This window comes from Chiloscyllium punctatum, chromosome 25 (assembly GCF_047496795.1).
Source record: "Chiloscyllium punctatum isolate Juve2018m chromosome 25, sChiPun1.3, whole genome shotgun sequence".
Lineage (NCBI taxonomy): Eukaryota > Metazoa > Chordata > Chondrichthyes > Orectolobiformes > Hemiscylliidae > Chiloscyllium > Chiloscyllium punctatum.
Window position 1 is genome coordinate 71,928,982 of NC_092763.1, and position 25,130 is coordinate 71,954,111.

General features: G+C 40.4%; 1 protein-coding gene across 3 annotated transcripts in view; it reads left to right on the forward strand.

The window, feature by feature from the left end:
• Positions 1-25,130, forward strand: part of mtm1 (myotubularin 1) — a 160,470-nt gene that overhangs the window by 108,149 nt on the left and 27,191 nt on the right. For all 3 annotated transcript variants that reach the window (XM_072595538.1, XM_072595539.1, XM_072595541.1), the window contains 5 exons: positions 13,254-13,337; positions 14,854-15,009; positions 19,726-19,914; positions 24,112-24,297; positions 24,641-24,847. In XM_072595538.1, coding sequence (XP_072451639.1) covers positions 13,254-13,337; positions 14,854-15,009; positions 19,726-19,914; positions 24,112-24,297; positions 24,641-24,847 — 822 coding nt within the window. The remainder of the gene's footprint in view (positions 1-13,253; positions 13,338-14,853; positions 15,010-19,725; positions 19,915-24,111; positions 24,298-24,640; positions 24,848-25,130) is intronic.

A 25,130-nucleotide genomic window follows, 5' to 3' on the forward strand; every position in this document is an offset into this window, starting at 1 on the left:
AGTCACCTCTTAACCACCTTCTCTCTAATGAAAACAGCCTCAAGTTCCTCAGCTTTTCCTCACAAGACCTTCCCTCCAAACCTGCTATGCTGGATTCATACAGCTGGGACCTCCTGCCATTTACAGCATAGCTGGAAGCCTAGCTACACATAGCTTCAGATGCTGTAAGCCAGGAACTGCCCCTCACTTTGGTGCTTGACAATTATAACTGAGGCCATGGTCCAGAAAGTGAACCTGGCACTTATTTCACTGGCAAGGACCTGGAGATGCTGGTGGGTAGACAGTGCAGAGGTGGGTCATCTTTTATTCTGCTGACCTCCAAATGAGGCTGTGCCTCCAGACTCAGTTAGCTTGGATGGAAATAGCAGGGTAGGTCAGTGCTGTGTGGCAGGTAAAAAGAAATGCATAGCAGTCCCTGAAGAAGGCCAGTTTTCTCCAGCGCTTTGTGAGATTAAGTGTTGCCATTTTCTCTTTGCCACCTGACATCCGGTGCCTCACTCCATCTGAAGAGAAAATTGTCCAGTTATCTGAAGAAGAGTGTGACCACTCTTTGGGTCTGGGATATATCTGTCACAGCAAAACAATAAGCTTAATTCTGTCATGCTGATCTCTCATTACCAACTTGCCTGACATTTCTATAACCCCTGAACTTGGTGTTCAGAATTTTGTGCTAATCCCTGGACTACAAGGACTCTTATTCCCAGAATCAAGTGCTTGGCTAATCATGACCAACCTTCTGAACTGGAATAGGATGAACCTTGACTAGCTGGTCCCCCTTGACCCCACTGAGGACTGCTCCCCCGTGGCTTTCAGACCTGGCCATTTGGTTAAAGTATATGCGTTGTGTTTGTTGACTAAACTGCTGGTATATGCTATAGGTGTGACGTAGATGTAGCATGGTTCCCATACAGTGACATGTCCACACCCAACAGTGGTAAGCTGCTTTCTTCCCTCTGTGCTGAAAGGCAATGTAGGCCTCAGAGGCTGGTAGCTGCTGATTTAAGTACCAAGTAGGTCAGCCCTAAGAAAGGGTGGCTCGGTGGTTAGCACCAGGATCCTAGGTTCGATTCCACCCTCTGGCAACTGTCTGTGTGGAGTTTGCACATTCTCCCCTTGTCTGTGTGGGTTTCCTCCGGGTGCTCCGGTTTTCTCCCACAGTCCAAAGATGTGCAGGTTAGGTGAATTGGCCATGCTGAGTTGCCCATAGTGTTCGGTGCATTAGTCAGAGGGAAATGGGTCTAGGTGGGTTATTCTTCGGAGGGTCGGTGTGGACTTGTTAGGCCAAAGGGCCTGTTTCCACACTGTAGGGAATCTTTTTTTTAAAAAAAGCCAGGCTAAGAACTGTAGGCACATGAGCTGCGTATGTCCCTGCACACAAAGTGATCTGGTAGAAGCATTAAGATTGTAGATATCTCTGAGCTCTACAATCAAGTGTTGAAGGGTCGAAGTGGTGTGTGAGTAGGTTTGATGTTTTTATGAAGCTGGTGGTTTGCCCACGTTGCCCACGAAGAAAACTGGAGCAATATGGTCTCCATAGAGCATGCAGGGATGTGGTGAAGTCATGTTTGAAGAACATTTGGAGAGCCTCAGCCATCAAATACCTGCTCTGATTGACACGTCGGATATTTGTGTGCATATTTTGGGACGGAGAGGAGAATTGGAAATAGTATATTAATGAGATGAGTTGGCCTACTAATGAGATGCAAATTTATAGAAATAAAGTGGTCGCTGCTCAATAATGTTCGAAGGGGAAATTTGGGAAACGTTTTCCGGATGTTAGAGAATAGATTATATTTATTTTTGCCTTATTTTCTCAGTTTTCTTGCCATTGTCTAAGCTGCTGCAGAGAAGGGAACATCCCACCTGTTGTTTTGATTCGGCTTGATTGTGGCCCTTATATATTTGTATGATACAGTAGGAAACTGTACAACAGCATTTGGCCCACCGGTTGTACTGCACGGTTCCAAACATAAAACCTTTACCTCTTTTTGGACAAGGTACACAACTCAGCCAGGAAATTACTGGAAATGCCTGTTGCTATGATAGATTCAGGAAGGAACCATATGAATTTCCCTCTGGTACCATATTTTCAAGTGCTCCCAGTCAATCAGTCTCCACTTAGCTTTATTGTGTCATGTGTGGTATCATATGACAATTTTATTCAGTACAACACTGGTCTCTGTGGCCTTTCCAGAATAGGGGCCATGCTTAAGCAGATTGAATTTGTTTTGGAAGATTAGTTAGCTGTTTTCTGCTTTGGTTAATTATTCCAATTCTTCTGCAATGGCACTGTAGTCAAGTACAGCAATGATACCCGTTAGATTATGCCTATTGAGAAAGTTGAACATGCTTGGCCTGTTTTCCACCTGAAGGTAGCTGGATGACCTGATTGCTTTAAGATCCCTGATCAAATACTGTTAAATACAAGTTTTCCACTTGTGGGAGCTATCAAAGCGACAGTCCACAAAGCTAAAACTACCACAAACAAATCTGCTGACAAATCCAGGAGTAAATTCAAGAGAAATGTCTTTATCTAGAGAGTAGTTAGAATGTGGAACATGCCATGGCCAAGAGATGTTAAGGTGAGTACCATAGATTCATTTTAGGGGAATTTAGGTAAACAGATAAGGGTGAAGTTAATGGGGTTAAATGAAGAGGAATTAGAGAAGGGTCATGTGACAGAACAATACAGACCAATTGGCTTGGTTTTGGTCTTTATATTCTTTAATATTTTGAGGGTACAGGGTTAGTAATTTAATCAGTTTACACATACACATTATGGAATGATAACCTTATAGCCTTATGCTTATGTGATATTCAGTGACTCAGAGTATTATGTTGAGAAGCCACAGAAATCTTTACCTAGACTTGGAATACTGTAGTCCTTTGCTGCCAGTCAAACTAAAGTAAGTTAACTTGGTTTGGACTGGATGATTGTCTGTCTTGGTTTGGCTGTCTTAATATATCAGCCGAAGTGATGTTTCTACCTTCATGTATGTAGCTAACCAGAAACGCTAAAACACAATACACTTCACCAAAAATAGTGTGTTTATGAGCAGAGTTCTGATAAAATAGCCACTATTTATTTACTTGCAATAAAAAAATGAATAGTTCTTTCAAAGACTGAGTTTATTCAGTTAACAGCTGGTTCTAGGTTTGATGTTTGGACTGTAAGGCTGATTAACTGAGCTGTCTTCAGTGTCCTGGGCTCAGAAAGAGAAAATTGACCAGGGTTCCTTTTCCTGATTGCACGTTTGAAGTCAGTGATGAAATTTTATGCATTTGAATGCAGTTATGGTCTATGGCATTTGTAGGATAGATGATGGACATGAAAGTCAAGTGCAGTTTCGATGTCCTTCACAATTGAATATCCGAGCTTGAAAATAAATGATCGTTTTTGCTGAAATGTTGGAAGTGGGTGTGGTATCAATGTTATCATACTTTAGCAAGAACTCACGTCTACTTGGAGGAGAAGGATAAAAGCTGAAGACTACTAACGGAGAGAAAGAACTTGTTACGTTATCTATCCAGAACCATTAAAACAGTACCAAAACTGTTCGACTGCTTTGATTTTTGGTGTGGAGTATTTAAGAAAATGATGGCAGGTCTTGCTGTTAAAGAGAATTATGGCTGAACTCCTATAGAGATTAGCTTGAATGGCACAATTTAGAATTCTTTTCCTTATGTCTGTATGGATATGCATTACAATACCTTTCAAAACTACGTCATTTAGAAGCCCCTTGGCTAAGACAGTGATGTTAGAATGCTGATTTTTTAAAAAATCAATTAATGTAAATTAAATTTGTAAACTGCTTTTCAGAGGAACACATGCCTATGAGTCATATGGAAAGTGAAACATTTCATTTTTCTGCCAAATATTAAATTTGTTAGTTCTGTTTTCCAGTATGGAATCTAAGCGACTTAAGTTTAGTGATTCATTACAGAAGAGAGGTATCAGTGCCATAAGCTAGAAACAGAAGACGCCATTGTTCAGTACTGCTTGCAGGTGTTCCTTCAATGTACCCTTTTGTTTGTGAATTTCTGCAGTGTGTTGCTAATTTCAGAATGACAGCACCAGCAGAGTATTTAAAATGTGGTTTAAATTTACACATTGTTAGGTAGCTTGACATGTGTTCTGAGGCACTTTGTCACTTGGCTGCAGCAGGTTTTATGCATGTGCTTGTAAACCTTAGTGGCAGTAAGATTGTTTCAGTCTTGTACACTGAATGTTCTTGTGTTTCTCAAAATAAACATAAATGGTGAAGTCATAAAGAGTCAACATGAAACCCACAAACTTGTTCAGCAACAGTTCAAACTGGTTTTATGACCGGATAATGTTTAATAAGTAAGATTAATTATGATTGTTTAGAAAGAAAAACTGCAACACTCTACAATGTAAAAGCCTTTGTAAACAATTTGGGGAGTAGTGTTGAATTATTTTAGATTGTACATGTCTCTCAGGGGGTGTTTGCAAGTGTGCCATCCTTGTGTAAAAGTGAACAGATTCTATTTATGGTGCAGCACAATTGTAGAGTTAGTAAAATTTTATTCATATAATACCATTTTCAATCGTAGAAAAAAACTTCCTGATCAATTTTTATCAAAAAAGATCAAATGCATATCAATGCTAAGTAGAAATTGGAATTTATTCCATGCTGCAAGAATTCCTGTTTTGATTGAAGACCAGACTCATTATTGATTAGAGTAAGGAAGGAAGTGTTACAGTGTTGCTGCATTCTCAGTTGTGCAAGTTTACCAGTAAAATATTAAACCACTAGGAAGAAAGTAGAGAAATTGACAATAGGCTCTAGCACTTGCTCACCCCACCCTTTCCTAATTGAATAGTGGCTGAAGACTCAGCCCAATGTAACACTTAATTCATCACAGGGATCTATGGTTAGATGACTAGTTTTTTTTTGCTGAATGGGGTGATTGCAGCTGAGGATGTGTTTGGAACACAGCAGTTGTCCTTCACATCCCTGCACTTAGAGGTAGAAGATAAATCACAGTTCCTGTTCCTGGTTACTGTAGTGTCCCCTGCTGGAATGTGGTTGTAAGTCACTTTTGAGAGATACCTCCACGGAGTTTGCAATTCTTTGCTGTACTTCGGAACAATATTCCGTTTATTTTAAATTGACCAATGTCTCTGCTAAAATAGCAGGGCAGAATTTTAATGAACATATTAATGTTTGTGTACTATGCTGCCATGATATGACTTCAGGACCGATGAATCAATTCAAAGTGGTGGTTATGTTACAGTTTGAAAGGCAAGTTTTTTAAAATGAAAACTGATGCGTGTGTATTATGAAATCTGGAGTGTGAGTAAGAAGTCAATGACCTATCTAGTAATTTGTGCTTATAGTTGCAGCAAGGACCCTTATATTTAATTTTAAAAAGTTGGAGTTTTCTCCTTCAAAACACAGTAAAGGTAAATTTAGGGCCTCAAAATAATAAATAAGCAGAAATTGTTTCCATCCTCCTTCATAGGCAGACCATTGGGAAAGAGAATATCTTGCTTTCGCTCTGGTTTCATGGGTCCTGGGATCATTAAGTTCCAAATGCACTTTACAGACTTTGCTCTATGTGGTGCAGGCAGGTGGTGCTTCAAAGATGGGCAGATGACTGTTTGCGATGCTTCAACTTTGCCTCTGTATTACCAACAAAGTCTGTGGTGTCCACCTGAATAAGTCTTTTCTGTTTTGCCAAGACACTAGGTACAGACTGTCATGAGTTGGTAGGGATGGTTAATCTCTTCAGGGATGCATTGAGGGTATCCATGAAGTGTTTCTGCTATTTTCCTGGATACATCCTGCTGCGACTGAGTTCTGAGTAGAAGAATTGCTTTCAGAGTTTGGCATCAGTCTTATAAATGATATGACCTACCTAACTCAGCTCGTTTTGGATGATCAGGACCTCTGTGTTACCTTGGGGAGAGGGCGTTGCAGTTGGATCACCTTTCTTGCTACTGGATCTGGAAGGTCTTACAAAGGCAAGATGGTGCTACATCAGTGCTTTGGGGTGTTTGCTGTAGGGTTCCGCATCTCTGAAGAAAACAGGAGTGTGGGGATCACTGCTGCCTGGTGAATGATAACCTGGCCTTCAGTGCGAGATCCTGGTCTCTCAAATATTCGCTTCCTCAGTCTGCTGAAGGTTAAGCTGGTACATTGAAGGATATTGAATTTCATTGTCTATGTCTGCATGCCTCAAAAGGAGACTCCTGGTATTTGGAAAGTAGTGAATAATTTTCCAGGATCTTGCCACTTACCCCAGTCAATGAAGCAAGGTGTTTTGGGGGCTGATTGAAAAATCCTAGTTATCTAAGTGTTTAATAAAAGACCCATTTCTCATACACTTCAAAGAAGGAGTTGCAGTAACCTGGAGCTTGGTTTTGAGTGAATGCGCATGCAGGTTAATCTGTATATTGAATCAATGATTGAGGTTGTGGAGGTGGAAAGGTCTGTAACCAAAAAGTTCACATTTATTAAAGATCAGGGAGTACAACTATGTGGGTGGCTTTTCAGAGAGCTAGATCAGGCATAATGGGTAAATAGCCTCCTGTGTTGTGACATGGTTTTATTTCTGCACCTCTTTTCATTCCCATATACCATTTAACTGTTATCCTACCAAAGCTATCATTTCAGGTAATACAACTTAAGACGGGATAAAGTGCTTTTTGACCTTGAGTTTATGCTGATAAGCAGCTCATCCAAAGTAATTGTGATCAATCTTGGAGCTTCTCCAATCACTGTCACGTGCAGGTGTAATTGAATCTGTTTTTGGATATTGTGTTCCATGAGGCACTTTAAAGATAATCCTGAAAGACATCTGTTTCTAAATTTCATATTTTAAGGGCAAAATTGAGATTCTTTAGGTTTGCCTTCGAATACTGTCAGGAGTTGACAATGTATTGTTTCACACAGACCATCTCTTGTACAATGTCATTTATATGACCCTAGATTCTACTGTGCGCATAGTTCCTATCCTTAAATGATGGCCACCATCCGTCATCATCCTGACCTTGCCGCTTAGTAGATTTATAACTTTTTATTTGTAAAACTGGAGCCATGCTCAGCTTCTGGCACTGGGTTTTGTTTTTGTGTAGATAAACAATTCATCAGAAACATCAACTGCATTATACCTCAGGAAATGAAAATATTGGGATCAAGAATTGCAGAAGACTACTCTATTCAATTTACTGTGTCATCCCAATGAAAGATAGATTGTAATAAAGATTCACTAGATTGTTTCCTGATTTGAAGCTGTTATCCTGGCCCTATATTTTCTAGCCTTTTTGAGAATAAGAGGTGATCTAATTGAACCATGCATATCTTAGTCTTGATTGGATAGGTGTTAAGGAGTCTGTAGAGTCCTAGAGATGTACAGCATGGAAACAGATCCTTCGGTCCAACACGTCCATGCCAACCAGATATCCCAAACCAATCTAGTCCCACCTGTCAGCACCTGGCCCATATCCCTGCAAACCCTTCTTATTCATATACCTATCCAAATGCCTCTTAAATGTTGCAATTGTACCAGCCTCCTCCACATCCTCTGGCAGCTCATTCCATACAAGTACCACCCTCTGCGTGAAAATGTTGCTCCTTAGGTCTCTTTTATATCTTTCCCCTCTCACCTTAAACCTATGCCCTCTAGTTCTGGACTCCCCGACTCCAGGGAAAAAACTTTGTTTATTTATCCTATCCGTGCCCGTCATAATTTTGTAAACCTATATAAGGTCACCACTCAGCCTCTGACGCTCCAGGGAAAACAGCCCCAGCCTGTTCAGCCTCTCCCTGTAGCTCAGATCCTCCAACCCTGGCAACATCCTTGTAAATCTTTTCTGAACCCTTTCAAGTTTCACAACATCTTTCGATAGGAAGGAGACCAGAATTGCACACAATATTCCAACAGTGGCCTAACCAATGTCCTGTACAGCACAACATGATGTCCCAACTCCTGTACTCAATACTCTATACAACTAAAAGTCACTATCTCACATAAGGGGTTTACCATTTAGGATGAGATAAGTTCACTCAGTGTTGTGAATTGTTGGACTTGGCTACTCTAGGGAACTATGGGCGTTCAGCTTTTGAATATATTTAAGTCAGAGACTTCATTTTTGAGACTTGGGAGTTGAGAGAAATGGATCATGTGAGAAAATACTGTAAAGATAAAGGGTCAACCATGATCTTGTTGAATGGTAACATAGTTGGATTGTGCAATCCTCCTATTTCTTATGCTTTTCAAATGTTATCGGGAATTTTGTAGTACTGACCAATTTGTACACAACAAAAGCTATCACAGCCGCCACATTAAATAAATTATCAGTTAGTCTGTTTTCAGGATGTTGGTCATGATTGGAAGAATTCATCCACTTCTTCTCAAATACTGTTGTTGATGTTTGCACTTGGAAAGGTAGATTTCAAGTCTTACCTGAAAGATTAGTATTTCTGACAGTGAAATATTCTGTCAAGACTACGTTGAAGTGTCAATGTGGATGAATTGCTTAAGTCTGGAGCAGCCAATTACTTTCAAATGGAAAAAGATTGTCACGGAATTGTTTCATACATATTAACTGTGAAATTTGTGTAATTCCGTTATTATCTGACACCTGGTATTTGCATTTTCTAAAGGATCTCCTTCTAATATTTTGCTTTTGTTCAATGTTTCCTCTAATACTTATGTCATTATGTTTATGTGAGAAACACCTCTTGTGTTTTATCTTTTTATTTCAAATCTTTATCACGGTAAATAGAATTTCTACTCGACCACATAATGTTATTCTTTTAGTTAGTTTAAAGAGTGAAGTTTTTCTCCACTGCTGCAACAATATATCTTCCCCTGAGCGACTGATGCCCTGCCTGACTGTTTTTTGCTCCATTTCCTATGTCTGTCTTCCTGTTGACCCTTTGAGTTCAATTCCAAATCAGTGCTAAACAAGAGTTTGTGCTGTACACCTTGTTTGAGAAGTGAAATGCTTTTGAAACTGTAGATTGGAATTTCCTGCCCTTGCTTGCAACAAGGTTTGAAGGAATTTGTGTACCTTAGAGTTATCTCAATGCAAGCCAGTTCATAGCAGAGACCTGGAAAATGGTACAGAAGAAGCAAGCCTATTGTTGTTCCCTAAGATTAGAAAGCAGTATTTTGATTGCTGATGGTGTTTGACAGTGAAGATCCGTCTTAAGATCTTTGTTTGATTTGGGTTGGTGGTGGTGGTTTGGGATGGTGGTTGGGTGGGAGGGGGTGGAGAATGTTGAAATAAAAATATGTACAGTGTTGTCCTTTGATCTACCCCTACAAATTTGGTTTCTGTGATGTCTTCCTGACATATGTACCTTGGAAAGTGAACTTTCTCTGAGAACTAGGGTCAAGCAAATTTTACAAGAGGTGAGTTTTATTTTTGTAAGAGCATAAGTTGTTTTGTTCTTCTACACAGTTAATGGTCGAAAGATTGGGTGACATACACTCAGGCTGCTGTTTGTGAAAGAACAAAGGACTTGTATTTATGTAGTACTTTTCATGTCTTCAGGGTGTCCTAAATAAATTTATAGCCAATAAAGTATTTTTTTGAAGTGTAGTCACTGTTGTAGGAAACGTGATAACCAGCCTGCTTTCAGTTAGCTTCCACAAATAACAGTGAAATCGGTGACTTGATAATCTATTTTAGTAAAAGTTTAGGGATAAAGAATAGTCATATGCTGGTCTCTCTTTTCATACATTGCCATAGAATCTTCAATCTTTGAACGTGACAGGGCATATTGGAATAGCAGTTTACAAGACATGTAGGATCGTGGACTTCATAAATAGTTTTTTTGAGTGCAAAACATATGTAAACGTTTGCAAAGCACTGAGAGGGTATTGCATCCAGATCTGATCACCACACCTTTTTAAGAAAGACAGGCTGGGGTTTTTTTTTTGAGAAAGTGCAGAAGAAATTTGACAGAATTTTTACAAGGATAATGGATTTTAGCTACAGGGTTAGGCTGCCTTTTGGAGTACATGGGATTGAGCTGGGATTTAATAGCGGTGTACAGAATTGACAAGTTCAGATTAAATTGAGCATAGAAAAGTTGTTCCCTTCTGCCAATGGTATGGGCATTAGGTTTTGGGTCAGAGACATTGGAATAATTTGTTTTCCACAACAAGTGGTAATGTCCAGGAATGCTCTTCCGGTCAGGGTGGTAGAGGTAGAGACAGTGAATGATTTCAAAAGGATATTGGATGGGGAGTTGAGTAAAACAAACCTACAGGGCAAAAAGAATAGAGTGAGGATATGGGACTGACCGAGTTGCTTAGTAGAGAAATGTCCATGGACTGGATAGGTCAAATTACTTCCTCCGGTGCTAAAATAACTTTATGCCCACTTCAGGGGCTGGAGGGGCCTTGATTTAACTTCTCATTCCCAAGCAGCACCCCTTCACTGAGATTAGATGGACTGCTCTTTTTAATAGGCCTTGCACTCATAACTTTCTAAACCAAGTGGCCACTGAGCCATAGCTCACATATGTCTCTTACCTGCATCTAAGCCATAAGTACAAGGTGGTAACCAAGAGGAAGATACTGCCACTTTTATTGGAAAGAGCCAGAATCTAGTGCCTGGTTCTTGAGAGCAACTTGAATGAAATTAACAGTTGTGTGTTTTGAGAAGAATCAAACATGTAATCACATTATTTTCATTTTTTAAAAAAAATCACTAATTGGTAAATAAACTGCAGTTAGCAACGGTTTGCAGTAAGGTTTCATATAACATTATTAAAATTGTGGTCTGACCAACTGTTGCGATTTCTAAGCTGCAAACTGTTTTTATCTTTGAACTTAATTCTGTAATGAGGTAATAAAACAGATGATCGTTGCTGAAATGCTGTGATTTCTATTAAATCAGTTTCATGTAATGGTGGAGATGTTCTTTAATCATCTTTCAACTTGTCCAATTTTACTTGAAGTTACTAGAATGCTGGTTGACTATCCTTTACCTTGTTCTGTCAGTCACCCATTCCTCTTCTACTAATGTTGTATTTAAGTCTCTCTTGGCTACATAGTTTTATCTGACCTTGGGTCATCTTCCTGATGTTCGGTCTCCGTTAATTGCCTCGCCACAGATCCTCCTCTCCCAGAAGATTTACATCTCTTTGATTACCTTCCTCAATGCTTCCAGAATCTTTTTTTTTGTCACCATTATATCAGTATCTTCATCCATTTGTATCCAGTTGTCTTCTTTTTGACTTTGTCCACATTTCTGCACTTTAAGGTCTTTTAACCGTCTTGTAGCTTTTTACATTTGGTTCTAATACTTTTCTATTGCATTAACACTCCATTGCATTTTGAAATTGTAACTTAAAACACTAGCTGTGCCAAACTGTTTCCTGTTCCATGATACCTGTCTGTCATCAACATCAGTCCTGAAACATTTACCAAGCAATTTTTATTCTTCATCAAATTTTTTTTCTCTTCTCCAGACCTTTCTTGAATCCTCACAGCTTTGACCTCCATTAAATTATACCACTGACATCATCGGTCAGATGCCTTTTTGAAGTTTAAAACTTAACTTGAAAATAGCAAATCTTTTGTTTTTGTCAGTGGAACTTCCTGCAATTTAGAATAAATTCTATTTAAAATGGTCATTTTGCAAGGTGCAAAATTTTGCTATTGTTCTTCTTTGTATGTTTCCATTCGCATTTAGCTTCATAATGTGACTGGTGCCAAAGTAATTTAACAAATGTGGATTTTGGAAGGAGCCCATATAAAACAATTACTCGACTGATTGTGTTTTTTTTTAATTCTGTAAAATTTGATGTGCCTGTAAACAACAGACAGCGCTTGGAGTTTGCAGTCCTGAATTAATATGATCACTTCCTGCTTACTGTTAGAATTGGGCTTGTTTATGTCTGATTGCTTTTTGGTAAAGCTCAAGAAAGAAGCTCAGAAGAATAAAACTTGCATGTTCCTTTTTAGATGTTTTTTATACCATGTGTTCAAGTCTGTTACAATACACCTCTAGAGTTGATTACTTGCATGGCTACTGTTTCAACTTATGATTTCAAGATACCTGGAGTGTTACATGATACAAAAATTGCATTAGAACCAAAAAGAAAAAAACTACAAGACAATTGAGAGATCACCCTATTGTGCAGAAATATCAGAAAGAGGGAGCAACAACTGTTTCAGACACCAGGTACTACCTCTGTTCCACAAGACCCCCGAAAATTTAAATATAGGTGGCATGTGAACTCACTACCCTGACATTGAGTCTCACGCTTTACTGACTCAGCTAGTTGGGCACTCTTTTTACCTGATGATCTTTAATTGAGTGTGGGCACAATTTCTTGACCAATTTAATAATATCAGTCAGATGTGCAATGTGGCTGACTTGCATCTGCTAAAAGCTGCAAATACATATATCAGGCATCAAGGCTTTTATTTTGAAATAAGCCAAACTTGCAAGGACTGTAACAAACACTACATCAGACAGATAGGCAGAAAACTACCCACCAGAATACACGAACACCAACTAGCCGCCAACAGACATCACTAGTATCCTTACTTACAGACGAAGAAGCACACCACTTCAACTGGGACAACACATCCATCATAGGACAGGCTAAACAGAGACACGCACAGGAATTCCTTGAAACCTGGCATTCAAACCGGAACACTATCAATAAACGCATCGACTTGGACCCCATTTACCAACCTCGGGGGAGGAAAAAGAACTGGAAATGATATCATCTACCTTAACAGACCAAAACACACAGCAAGCGGGACAGAAGACCAGCGCTTCATTGGAGGTTCACTGATGAGGTTACTGAGCATGGTGACGAAATGTCTGAAAACAAACCTGGCAGCTCAGCAAGCAAACTTGCTGTGTGTGATATTATGGATGTAGCCTCCTAGAGTATTTTTATTTTTAAAAAAAGCCAAAAGGACCAAGAACCTTTTAATGTCTTAAGTTATTTGAAGAATGCATGGAAAGCAGGAGTAATTGATGGTAGTCATCATTTTTCCACTTTGCGTTGGCCTCTTTCTGAAACTAGTCAGCATTAGAAACAAAGTAACTTTGTTTGAAAGTACGACCGTCTAATGCTCAAGAGTAGTGCAGTTTGTCAACTCCAACATGAATTGTCTGAGTTCTCCTTTGCCCAAGAAGCCCAATTTAATATTGCATTAAGATACAATAGAAAGATTTTGTAGTCATGTAGGAAATTAACAAGTGATTTAATACTTTGCCCTAACAATTACTGTTGCATTTCTTTCAGCAATTCTTTGCATTTGAAAATAAAGAAACTTATTCTGAAGATGGCTGGAAAGTTTATGTTCCAATTGAAGAATTTAAGAGGCAGGTGAGTTGCCTTATGAAACTGATGGTATTAACTCGAGTCATAGAGATGTACAGCACAGAAACAAATCCTTTGGACCAATTCATCTACGCCAACTGGATATACTAATGTAGTTCCCATTTGCCAGCATTTGGCCTGTATCCCTCTAAACCTTTCCCATCAAGATGCCTTTTAAATATTATAATTGTACCAGCCTTCACCACTTCCTCTGGCAGTGCATTTCACCCTCTGTGTGAAAAAGTTGCCCTTCAGGTTTCTTTTAAATTTTTCCCTTCTCACCCTAAATCTATACCCTCTAGTTCTGGATTCTCACACCCCAGGGAAAACCCCTTGTCTATTTACCCTATTCATGCCCCTCAAGATTTTATAAATCTCTACAAAGTCACCCTCAGCCTGCAATGCTTCAGAGAAATCAGCCCTGGACTTTTCAGCCTCTCCCTATAGCTCAAACCCTCTAATCCTGACAACATCCTTGCAAATCTTCTCTGAACCTTTTCAAGCTACCCTTACTAGACTGACTGAGGTCAATACTTTTACTTCTCATTCTATTCTTGAAGCAGAATGATAACTGTTTTCCACACCTGAAATAGTAAGTGTTGAAATGAACTTTGTTCAGTCTACTAGAAATATGTCACTAAGTTAAATCTTCTGAACCCAAGTTCTGATGCTTTACCATTTTCATGTGGTTAGCTGAAACAGCTACAGCTAATGAGAAAAGAAAGCCTAGGGAGTGTAAGTTTTGGATCAAGCATTCCACTATTCTGAAATGAAATCTTAATTTCAAGAAAACTCCATGTCTTTCTTTTAAGTGTAATTTGTATTCATAAGAAACAGATTTTTGTACCCTCTACTCCCTTGAGTAGAGTTCTCCTGAGGATGATGTTTTTCTTCCTTTTATTCTTTCTTTGGGTGTAGGCATGGCTGCTGTTTGTTGCTTATATCTAATAGGCAACAAATGCTGGCCTTGCCTGTAATGCGCTCATCCCACGAAAGAATTTTTAAAAATGGGGAAATGTGCACTCTTCCCCCTCCCCGCTTTCTTAACTTTGAGCAGAGCAGACCCCACACTTCCAAATAATCAACTTAGATTATCATTTTGGCTTATTAGTATCTGGCTTCTCGTGTTTGCTCAATTTTCATGTGCACATGGAGGTTCTATCATGTCAAGAGCAGATGGAACGAAATCATGTGGGATGCTGTCCCTTAAAGAATCCAGGATGTGTAACATCTCAACTGTTTCCTTCACATTTTGAGCTCAATAACACCTTGTTCTTGGAGATTAAACCTTATTCAGAGAGATCCACCATATATAACATTGGGCGGACTACCTCAGTAATAGGTAGTGTGATGTTTCCATCTGCAGCTTCGAGATGCTGTTGCAACATAACATTAAGTGAGATGTTTTAGGTAATTTTTTCCACAAGAGAAAGTTCATTTCTACAATTTTAGGCATAATGACTGATGCTTTTGGCTGCTTGTTAGTCACATTATTGATATTTATTTTCACTTGTTTCTGCAGGGTTTACCAGATGAAAAACGAAAATGGAGAATCACAAACATAAATCAAAACTATGAGCTTTGTGACACTTATCCACCAATCTTAGTGGTTCCAGCCAGCGCTGGTGATGATGATCTGCGAAAAGTTGCAGCCTTCAGGTCCAAAGGACGATTACCGGTGGGTATGGCCAGGATAGATAATACATAATATCTGATGAGAACTATCCAGTTATTTACCTTTTGGATTAAATTCATTTTAAAATAAATTATTAAGGAATCGTTGAAAATGTTGTACAGTTTCCGAAGTCCCTCAGTTTCTTTACTCCAGCTTAGCTTATCTTCATTTTTCAAAATTCCCAGTTGAAGTGCGTGAAATGTTTTTTATTGTCTTATTAAAAATGTAATAAATATTGCTGTATATCTCAGGATGATCTGACTATCCTAAATAGTGTGTCTGGGTGTGAGTAATATTAAAACCTCATTCACTTATGTAAGTCATGTTGTGATAGCCATTTCCAATATCGAACTCTGTGCAGTTTTTTTTGCTGAAATGTATCACCTTGTGATTGCTGTTTCTCATCTGCTTGTATGTCCTTCTGTAACTAAAGTTTCTTTTACATAAGAGTTTAACAAATAAATTGTAATTCACTACATGATTAAATTAATTCACTTAACTTTGCTTTGTATTTTCAAATGCTGTCATTTAAGTTTAAATTTGAGTTTAAGTTTAAAGTTTTAGCTTCTCCCAAAAGCTTGGGCTTTGACTGAACAATCTCTGGGGAAAGAATATTTTCAGTAATATAATTTTTTGAATAGTAATTTATTGATTTAACATTATATGCTATTCTAGTGCAGAATTCCTTTTTGAAGTATATGAAAAATATTTTTCCTTCAGCTACCTTTGGTGAATTCTCTGGCATCTGAAAAATGAGGTTATTAATTTCAATGATCACTTAATTATTGAAAGGGGCAGCATTTGTTACCATACCCAGATGGAGGTTCCTCTCCAACAGTTGATCATGTAAAAATAGAAATGTGGAATGTGCCATCTACATTCAATTACAAAACAAAGATAAATGAGATGTGATTTGCAATGCCAGGATTTAGTGATTGACTGAGTGCTCACCTCCCTGTATACCATCTAAATGTCTTTGGATTTTAGTGTGGTAATAACTCTGTTGTAGGTATTTTTAACTGCTTTTTAAATAAAATTTTGATCTGACCATATGCATTACAACTGAAGGAATATTATGTGAAACCTGAATTTGTCTAAAATGTTAACATTTTGAAGAACACATGCTGCATAAAATTTGGCTATATTCATTATCCCATATGGTATTTTATAATCTTAACTCGTTGTACTTTTTCATACGACAATAAGATATAGGAGTAGAATTAGGCCATTCTGCCGATTGAGTCCGCTGCATCATGGCTGACATGTTTCTCAATCCCATTTTTCTGCCTCCTCCCACCTTCTCCCCATAACCCTTAATCCTCTTATTAATCAAAAACCTATCTGTAAAGAAAAGAAAGAACTGTGGATGCTGGAAGTCAGAAACAAAAACACATTGCTGGAAAAAGTCAACAGTTCTGACAACATCTGTGGGAGAAATCAATTAACATTTCAGATCCAGTGACCCATCAGAACACAGATGCATTTCTGAAGGGTATATTGGGTATGAGGTTAAATATGTATTTTCCTCTCCAGTTATATCAGGTCCAGTGACCCTTTCTCAGAACTGAATTATTAACTCTGATTTCTGTCCATGGGTGCTGCTAGACCTGCTGATGTTTCTCAGCAATTTCTGTTTTTGTTTCTTTTCCTCTGTTGTTTACCTCTCCACTTGCTGCAAGCCCAGTCTGACACCTATTTTAGGGTGACAAATCTAATCCTGCATTCCATCTGCACAGTGGCTTAAAGGTTTCTCCAAGTTTTGCACACCAACATGCCAATGTATTGACTTTTGCCTTTGGAAGTCACTGCTGCGCATGGACATCTTTATCACACTATCCTTTAGGACTTGCCCATCTTATTCAGTAGTGGTGCTGTTGAGCCACTTGCTGTGATGGACTTTGAAGCCTCCCCACTAGAGTACATTCTGTGCTCTATCCATACTGGGTGCTCCTTTCAGCTATTGTTTGACTGATTCAATAGGAGCTTTTCTTGTCCTGTTTAACTTGATACTGTGAAACTTCAGAGAGTTGGAAATCACCAATGATGACTCTCAGGGCAACTCCTTACAACTGCGTAACACTGGTCTGTTACCTCTGGTATATTTATCCTATCCATGGGCAGGTTACTCTTAAGTGTTGGTGGTGTCGAGGACATTGTCTGTGAGGTATGATTCCATGAGAATGATGATGTCATCCGTGACTATCTATGGGACAGCTCTCCCAATTTTGGTGCTCACCTCTAAATGTTAAAATGGAGAAGTTTGCAGGGTTGATAGGGCTGCATGTGCTGTTGCCGTTTCCAGTGCCTTAGTTGATGCTAGTGGTCCATCTGGTTTCCTCCCTTTTATCACACTTCATTTAACTAGGCATGATTCGGAGATGCTGGTGTTGGACTGGGGTGTACAAAGTTAAAAATCACACAACACCAGGTTATAGTCCAATAGGTTTAATTAGAAGCACACTAGCTTTCGGAACGACGCTCCTTCATCAGGTGATTCATCTGATGAAGCTCCAATTAAACCTGTTGGACTATAACCTGGTGTTGTGTGATTTTTAACATTTAACTAGGCTAACTGAGTGGATAGCCAGGCCATTTCAGATGGCGTTTAAGAGTCACCCATGTTGCTGTGGATCTGCAGTCCTATGTCACCCAGACCAGGTGAGGATGAAAGGATTTCTCCCTTATGGGCAATAGTAAATTATTTAGTTTCTTATGGCATTTGAAAATGGTTTGCTGTCACAGCTAGACTAGCTTTTAATTACAGATTTTTAAATCTATTTTCCCTATCTGCTGTAATGAACATGGAGCTCATGTCCACAGAATATGAGCCACCCCTCTGGATTATTTGCCTCGTGCTTGTGGCGGCACAGTGACTCAGTGGTTAGCACTGCTGCCTCATAGCGCCAGGGACCTGGGTTTGATTCCCGCCTCGGGCAACTGTCAGTATGGAGTTTGCACATTCTCCCCATGTCTGTGTGGGTTTCCTCTGGATGCTCTGGTTTCCTCCTACAATCCAAAGATGTGCAAGTCAGGTGAATCGGTCATGCTAAATTGCCCACAGTGATAGGTGCAGGGTGAATATAGGCTAGGGGAATGTGTCTGGGTGGGTTACTCTTCGGAGGGTCGGTGTGGACTTTTTGGGCCAAAGGGCCTGTTTCCATACTGTAGAGAATCTAAAAATCTAATCTAATCTAATGCCATTGTGCCCTCACCTCCCCCCAGCCTTCCTTAATAATAGGTCATATAGAATACCTATCACTCCTTGAAGTTTCAGGTAGTTGTCACAAATTTCCCACACAATAACTCTTGCAAGACCAAAATAGCATATTTTGCACCATATAGTTACATAGAAAACATAACTTTGGGTAAAAGCAAATTACTGCGGATGCTGGAATCTGAAACCAAAAGAGAAAATGCTGGAAAATCTCAGCAGGTTTGGCAGCATCTGTAAGGAGAGAAAAGAGCTGACATTTCGAGTCTATCTGACCCTTTGTCAATTAGACTCGAAACATCAGCTCTTTTCTCTCCTTCCAGATGCTGCCAGACCTGCTAAGGTAACTTTGGGATTGTTGAGCAAAAAACTTCATTTGCTTTGAAACATAGCATTGTGTACACACAAGGAAATAAAGTAGTCACCCATGCTCCCATTCTGTGCAATAAGTGAATGTGCAATAGAAAAGATTTTCAAATGAAGATGTTTAACAATGTTTAACAATAGCTATGGGGTTCTTATGTAGTGCCAGAAGGAATTGTGTCAAAGTGAGTTGCCTTCATTAATAAGGGGATCAAGGGTTATGGGGAGAAGGCAGGTGAATTGGTTTGAGAAATATGTCTGGTAAAAACAAGGACTGCAAATGCTGGAAACCAGAGTCTAGATTAGAGTGGTGCTGGAAAAGCACAGCAGGTCAGGCAGCATCCAAGGAACAGGAAAATCAATGTTTTGGGCAAAAGCCCTTCATCAGGAGTAGAGGCAGTGTGCCTGCAGAGTGGAGAGATAAATGAGAGGGGGGGGTGGGGGTGGGGAGAAAGGAGCATAGAGTACAATAGGTGAATGGGGGTGGGGATAAAGGTGATAGGTCAGAGAGGAGGGTGGAGTGGATAGGTGGAAAGGGAGATGGGTAGGTAGGACAGGTCATGGGGACGGTGCTGAGCTAAAAGGTTGGAACTGAGGTGAGGTGGGACATGGGGAAATGAGGAAACTGAAATGAAATCCACGTTGATACCCTGGGGTTGAAGTGTTCCGAGGCGGAAGAGGAGGCGTTCTTCCTCCAGGCGTTGGGTGGTGAGGGAGCGGCGGTGGAGGAGGCCCAGGACCTGCATGTCCTCAGCAGAGTGGGATGGGGAGTTGGAATGTTTGGCCACAGTGTGGTGTGGTTGATTGCGGGTGTCCCAGAGATGTTCTCTAAAGCAATCTGATAGCAGGCGTCCAGTCTCTCCACTCTGCAGGCATCCTACCTCTATTCCTGATGAAGGGATTTTCCTGCTCCTTGGATGCTGCCTGACCTGCTGTGCTTTTCCAGCACCACTCTAACCTAGACTCTTGAGAAATATATCGGCCATGATCAAATGGGCTGAATAGCCTAATTCTGCTCCTATGTTTTATGGTCTTAAAAGTCCTGGCTGCTGTATCCTGTTGATTATTTTGTAGCTATGACCACCTTAAATTACCACAAAATTAGTTTTAAACTTTTGTACTAATTTGTGTTTGCATCTGTTCAGGTGTTATCCTGGATACATCCAGACAATCAGGCTGTGATTGTTCGGTGCAGTCAGCCTCTGGTTGGCATGAGTGGGAAACGCAGCAAAGATGATGAAAGGTATCTCGACATTATTAGAGAGTCCAATGGGCAGACCCAGAAGCTAACAATCTTTGATGCAAGACCAAGCGTCAATGCTGTAGCCAATAAGGTGGGTACCAGTGTGCGAGGAGAGACGTAGTTCATGTTAGACAGTTAGTTTAGGACTGTGAAAATTAAAAATTGTTTGTACCTCTCTCACTCTGAACTGCCTTTACAATAGCCTTGCAAGCTAGATATGTGAAAGCAGGTCTGGCAGCATCTGGGCCGAGAGAAACAGACTGTGTTGCAGACCTTCCATAAGAATACTTACACAGATAACAGCCAGACCAATTAAGCTGCCCAGTCGTACACTCCTGACGAGTCAGGAAGCCATGCAGGGCAATTAAATGCATCTTTGCCAGTGTTGTTGACATCCAAGAATAATTAAATAAGATTCAATATTCCTGTTTTGGACACCTTTCCCTTTGCATTTTTTGAGCTGTTTACAGCAAGTGTCCTGATTTTCATTTACTATTGGGTCCTGCTGTGCAATCGTGTAAGAAACCTGTCCGACTTTAGTTTCCTATATTGCATTTTTAACACATTTTCCACCATTTCTTCTTTAAGCTGTTGAATAATCTATCAATCACTTCCAAAGGATTAACGGATTCATATGGTAGGGACAATTAAGTGACTACTTTCTAATTGGTTATCAAAATTAATCCCGATACTGCCTGACATACATATCTAGCCTATATTTTAAGATCAGCCTGTATCAAAAGAACTTGCATGGCTGGCTTGCTCCAGAATACAAGCCTGACTACCCCGGCCAACCTGTTGTCTCAGCGTGGTCCTGCCCCACTGATTTCATCTCCACATACCCCGCTACTGTCCTATTCCCCCAGTCCAGGAACACCCCACATGTGTTCGGGGCACACCCCACGCCCTCCAGGTCCTCCAAGACTTGTATTTCCCTGGTCCCAATGCCTTATCTTCACCATGGACATCCAGTCCCTATACACCTCCATCTGCCATGACCAGGGCCTCCAAGCCCTCCGTTTCTTGCTGTTCTGACGTTCCAACCAATACCCTTCCACTGACACATCTATTCGTTTGGCTGAACTGGTCCTCAACCTCAACAATTTCTCACTCAAATCCTCCCACTTCCTCCAGATGAAAGGGGTAGCCTTGAGCACCCACTTGGCCCCAGCTATGCCTGTTGCTTTGTCAGCTATGTGGAAGAGTCTATCTTCCGCATTTAAACAGGCAGCACTCCTCCGCTACACTGATGACTGCATCGGTGCCACCTTGTGCTCCCACAAGGAGGTTGAACAGTTCATCAACTTCACCAACACATTCAACCCTGACCTTAAATTCGCCTGCACCATCTCTAACACCACTCTTCCCTTCCTGGACCTCTCCCCCTCCATCAACGGTGACTGACTCAACACTGACATTTTCTACAAACCCACTGACTCCCACAGTTACCTGGATTACACCACTTCCCATCCTGCCTCCTGCAAAAATGCTATCCCTTACTCCCAATTCCCCTGCCTCCACTGTATCTGCTCCCAGGAGGACCAGTTCCACCACAGAACACACCAGATGGCCGCCTCCTTTAAAGACACAGCAATTTCCCCTCCCACATGGTTGATGATGCCCTCCAGTGCATCTCATCTGCTTCCTGCGCCTCTGCCCTTGAACCCCACCCCTCCAACCACAACAAGGACAGACCGCACCCCCCCCCCCCCCAAGTCCTCACCTTCCACCCCACCAACCTCCATATACATCACATCACTCTCCGCCATTTCTGCACCTAGAAATGGACCTCCCCACCAGAGGTATATAGAGGTATATTTCCCTCCCCACTTCTATCTGCTTTCCGTAAAGAGCGTTCCCTCTGCAAACTACCTTGTCAGGTTCACTCACTCACTCTCTTCCCTCCTGGCACCTTCCCCTCACCTTTGTCCAAGGCCCCAAAGGAGCCTTCCACATCCATTAAAGTTTCACCTGCACTTTGATACATCACTTACTGTATCCGTCGCTCCCGATGCAGTCTTCTCTACATTGGGGAGACAGGACACCTACTTGCAGAGCGCTTCAGAGAACATCTCTGGGGCACCCGTGCCAAACAACCCCATCGCTTCTTGGCTGAGCACTTCAACTACCCCCCCTACTCTGCCAAGAACAGGCAGGTCCTGGGCTGCCTCCATCGCCACTCCCTTACCACCTGGAGGAAGAACACCTCATCTTCTGCCTTGGGACCCTCCAACCCCCATGGCATTACACTAGTTTCCTCATTTCCCCTCCCCGACCTTACCCCAGCTCAGCACTGTTCCTCATGACCTGTCCCATCTGCCCATGTTCCTTCCCACCTATCATCTTTACCCCCACCTCCATCCACCTATTGCACTCTCAGCTACCTTCTCCCCAGGCCCACCCTCCTCCCAATTATCTCTCCAACACGGAGTTTCACAGCCTCATTCCTGATGAAGGGCTTTTGCTCAAAACATCGACTCTCCTGCTCCTCGGATGCTGCTGACCTGATTTGCTTTTTCAGCACCATACTCTTGACTCTGGCTTGCTCCATTTGCCAAGGACTAGTATTGTTTGAAATAATAAAGTACTCCACTGTCGACTGTGTGGAATTGAAGTTTATTGTTTGGGGTACAGGCAAGGGTAGCAAAATAAAAGATAGGAACAGAATAAAGCCTGATAAATTAACAATTAAAATAAAGACATTTGAAAGTAAATTAAAATTCGCTGTCAATACTGAATTCTGCCTTACCTTTTAAATGAGATGGCTTAGAAGTGTTTAGAATAGAATAGTTGAGGCCTTTTAATTGTAACCAATGAAATAATTTGATAACACTATATCAGATTACATGTACTAAAGTGTTAATTGTAAGCCCAATAGTAACTGCATTAGGTATCTAGGGTTACTGTCCATTTACAGAATGTCTTACATATAATTGCTGCCAACATTTCGATTTGATTTATTATTGTCACGTACTGAGATACAGTGAAATGTATTGTTTTATGTGCTATCTAAACAGACCATACCTTACACAAGTACATTAGGGTAGTAGAACAAGATGCAGAGTATGGAGAAGCTGCAGAGAAAGACCAACTCTTGAGACGTCCATTCTTGAGTCTGATAACAGTAGGGAAGAAGCTGTTCTTAAATATGTTGGTACGCGTTTTCAAACTTTTACATCTTCTGCCCACTGGAAGAGAGTATAACTCGAGTGGGCTTTGATTATGTTGCTGCTTTCCCGAGGGAACGGGAAGTATAGATGGAGTCAACGGAAGGAAGGCTGGTTTGCATGGTGGACTCTGCTGTGCTTGTGACTCTCTGTAATTTCTTGCAGTCATGGGCAGAACAGTCACCATACCAAGGTGTGATGCATCCAGATAGGATGCTGTCTGTGATGCATATATAGAAATTGATAAGAATCATTGTGGACATGCTGCATTTCCTTAGCCTTCTGAGGAAGTAGATCCATTGGTGTGCTTTCCTGACTGTAGTATCAACATGGCCGGACCAGGATAGATTGTTGATTATATTTATTTCTAGAAATTTGAAGCTCTCCACCACTACTTCAGCACCATTAATGCAGGGAGGGGCGTGTCCTCCACTCCACTTCATATAGAATCATAGAATCCCTGCAGTGTGGAAACAGGCCATTTGGCCCAACAAGTCCACACCGACACTCTGAAGAGTATCAGGCCCATTCCCCTGTCCTATTACTTTACATTTCCCCTGACTAATACACCTAACCTACACATCCCTGAACACTTTGGGCAATTTCGTATCCTTACGTCGATGACCAGCTCCTTTATGCTGCTGACATTGAGGGAAAGATTGTTGCCTGTACACTATGTCACTAAGCTGTCTATCTATTTCCTGCACTGTCGTTTGAGGTTTAACCCACTATGGTGGTAACATTGTCAAATTTGTAAATGGAGTTAGAATTTCTACTCTAACATCATTAGTTCTATTAAAAAGCTAGTTGCATATTATTCAAAGGGTCATTCTTTGTAAATAATTGTAAAGAACATTTAATTTAAATATTTCACTGTCCTTATTTGGTTTATGTTAATGTGATATTAAACTCAACCGTATTTAATTCTTCCTGTAAATTGTGAGGGTATTTTACTAAAGTAGGTTAATAATATAATCAAATTTGTGCTTAACTTTGGGTGTGTGTATTTCTAGCCCTGACCCACCTTCGTACAGCACCTGCTTTTCTTGTATTGTCAATATTGTCTAGCATGCATTGTGGGTAATTGAAAGGAAAGCACTTATTAAATTTCACTTTTTTAGGCCACAGGAGGGGGCTATGAAGGTGATGATGCCTATCAGAGAGCAGAGGTCATCTTTCTTGACATTCACAACATCCATGTGATGAGGGAATCCCTGAGGAAATTAAAGGACATTGTGTATCCTAGCGTTGAAGAATCCCACTGGCTGTCGAGTCTTGAGTCAACACACTGGTTAGAGCATATTAAGGTAAGGTGATTCAACTGCAACTGCTCTGCAAGAACTGTTGGTTTGTGACTAGCTGCTATATGCAGCATTCGTTACTTAATGTTTTTAATTATTAAAATGCAAGATAAGGCAAGATGATCAACTAGTAACTTAATTTTTAACAAGCAGCTTAAGTTTTTTTGTATGTATAATACTTTAATCCTTATTTTTTTAAATTAAGTGTAACATTTAACAAAAAAACTTGTGTTTAATTGCACCAATGTGTTTTCTATACAAGCTTTGAACTAAATAGTCTGTTTCTTGGAAGTGCATTGTTACTATATTTTGTTTAAAAACACATAGTAAACTTATATTTTTATTGTAGTTTGTCTTGGCAGGGGCAATTAGAGTAGCAGATAAGGTTTCATCTGGGAAAAGTTCAGCATTGATACACTGCAGTGATGGCTGGGACCGGACTGCACAGCTTACTTCTTTGGCACTTCTAATGCTTGATAGCTATTATCGAACAACAAAAGGTTTTGAAGTACTTATTGAAAAGGAGTGGATAAGTTTTGGGCACAAATTTGCAACGGTAAGAATTCCAAATCATCATTCATCATTTGGAACACTGTGTTCTTTGTTTGGGGTGGGGGTGCTGGTGCTGGTGTGTCGCACGCATTTCTGAGACTAACATAAAACAAATATCCCTTGTGGTAAATACTTTTTGGAAAGTTGACATTTTAGCAGTTGCTGCTTCAACTTCAGGTAATAATGTAGTGTATTTAGAAGTCCTATTGCAATGAAAGGATTTCTTCACTTTTTCCCCACATTAATAATTTAATGGTGAAAATCTAAATGGTAACTGTTCGCTGATT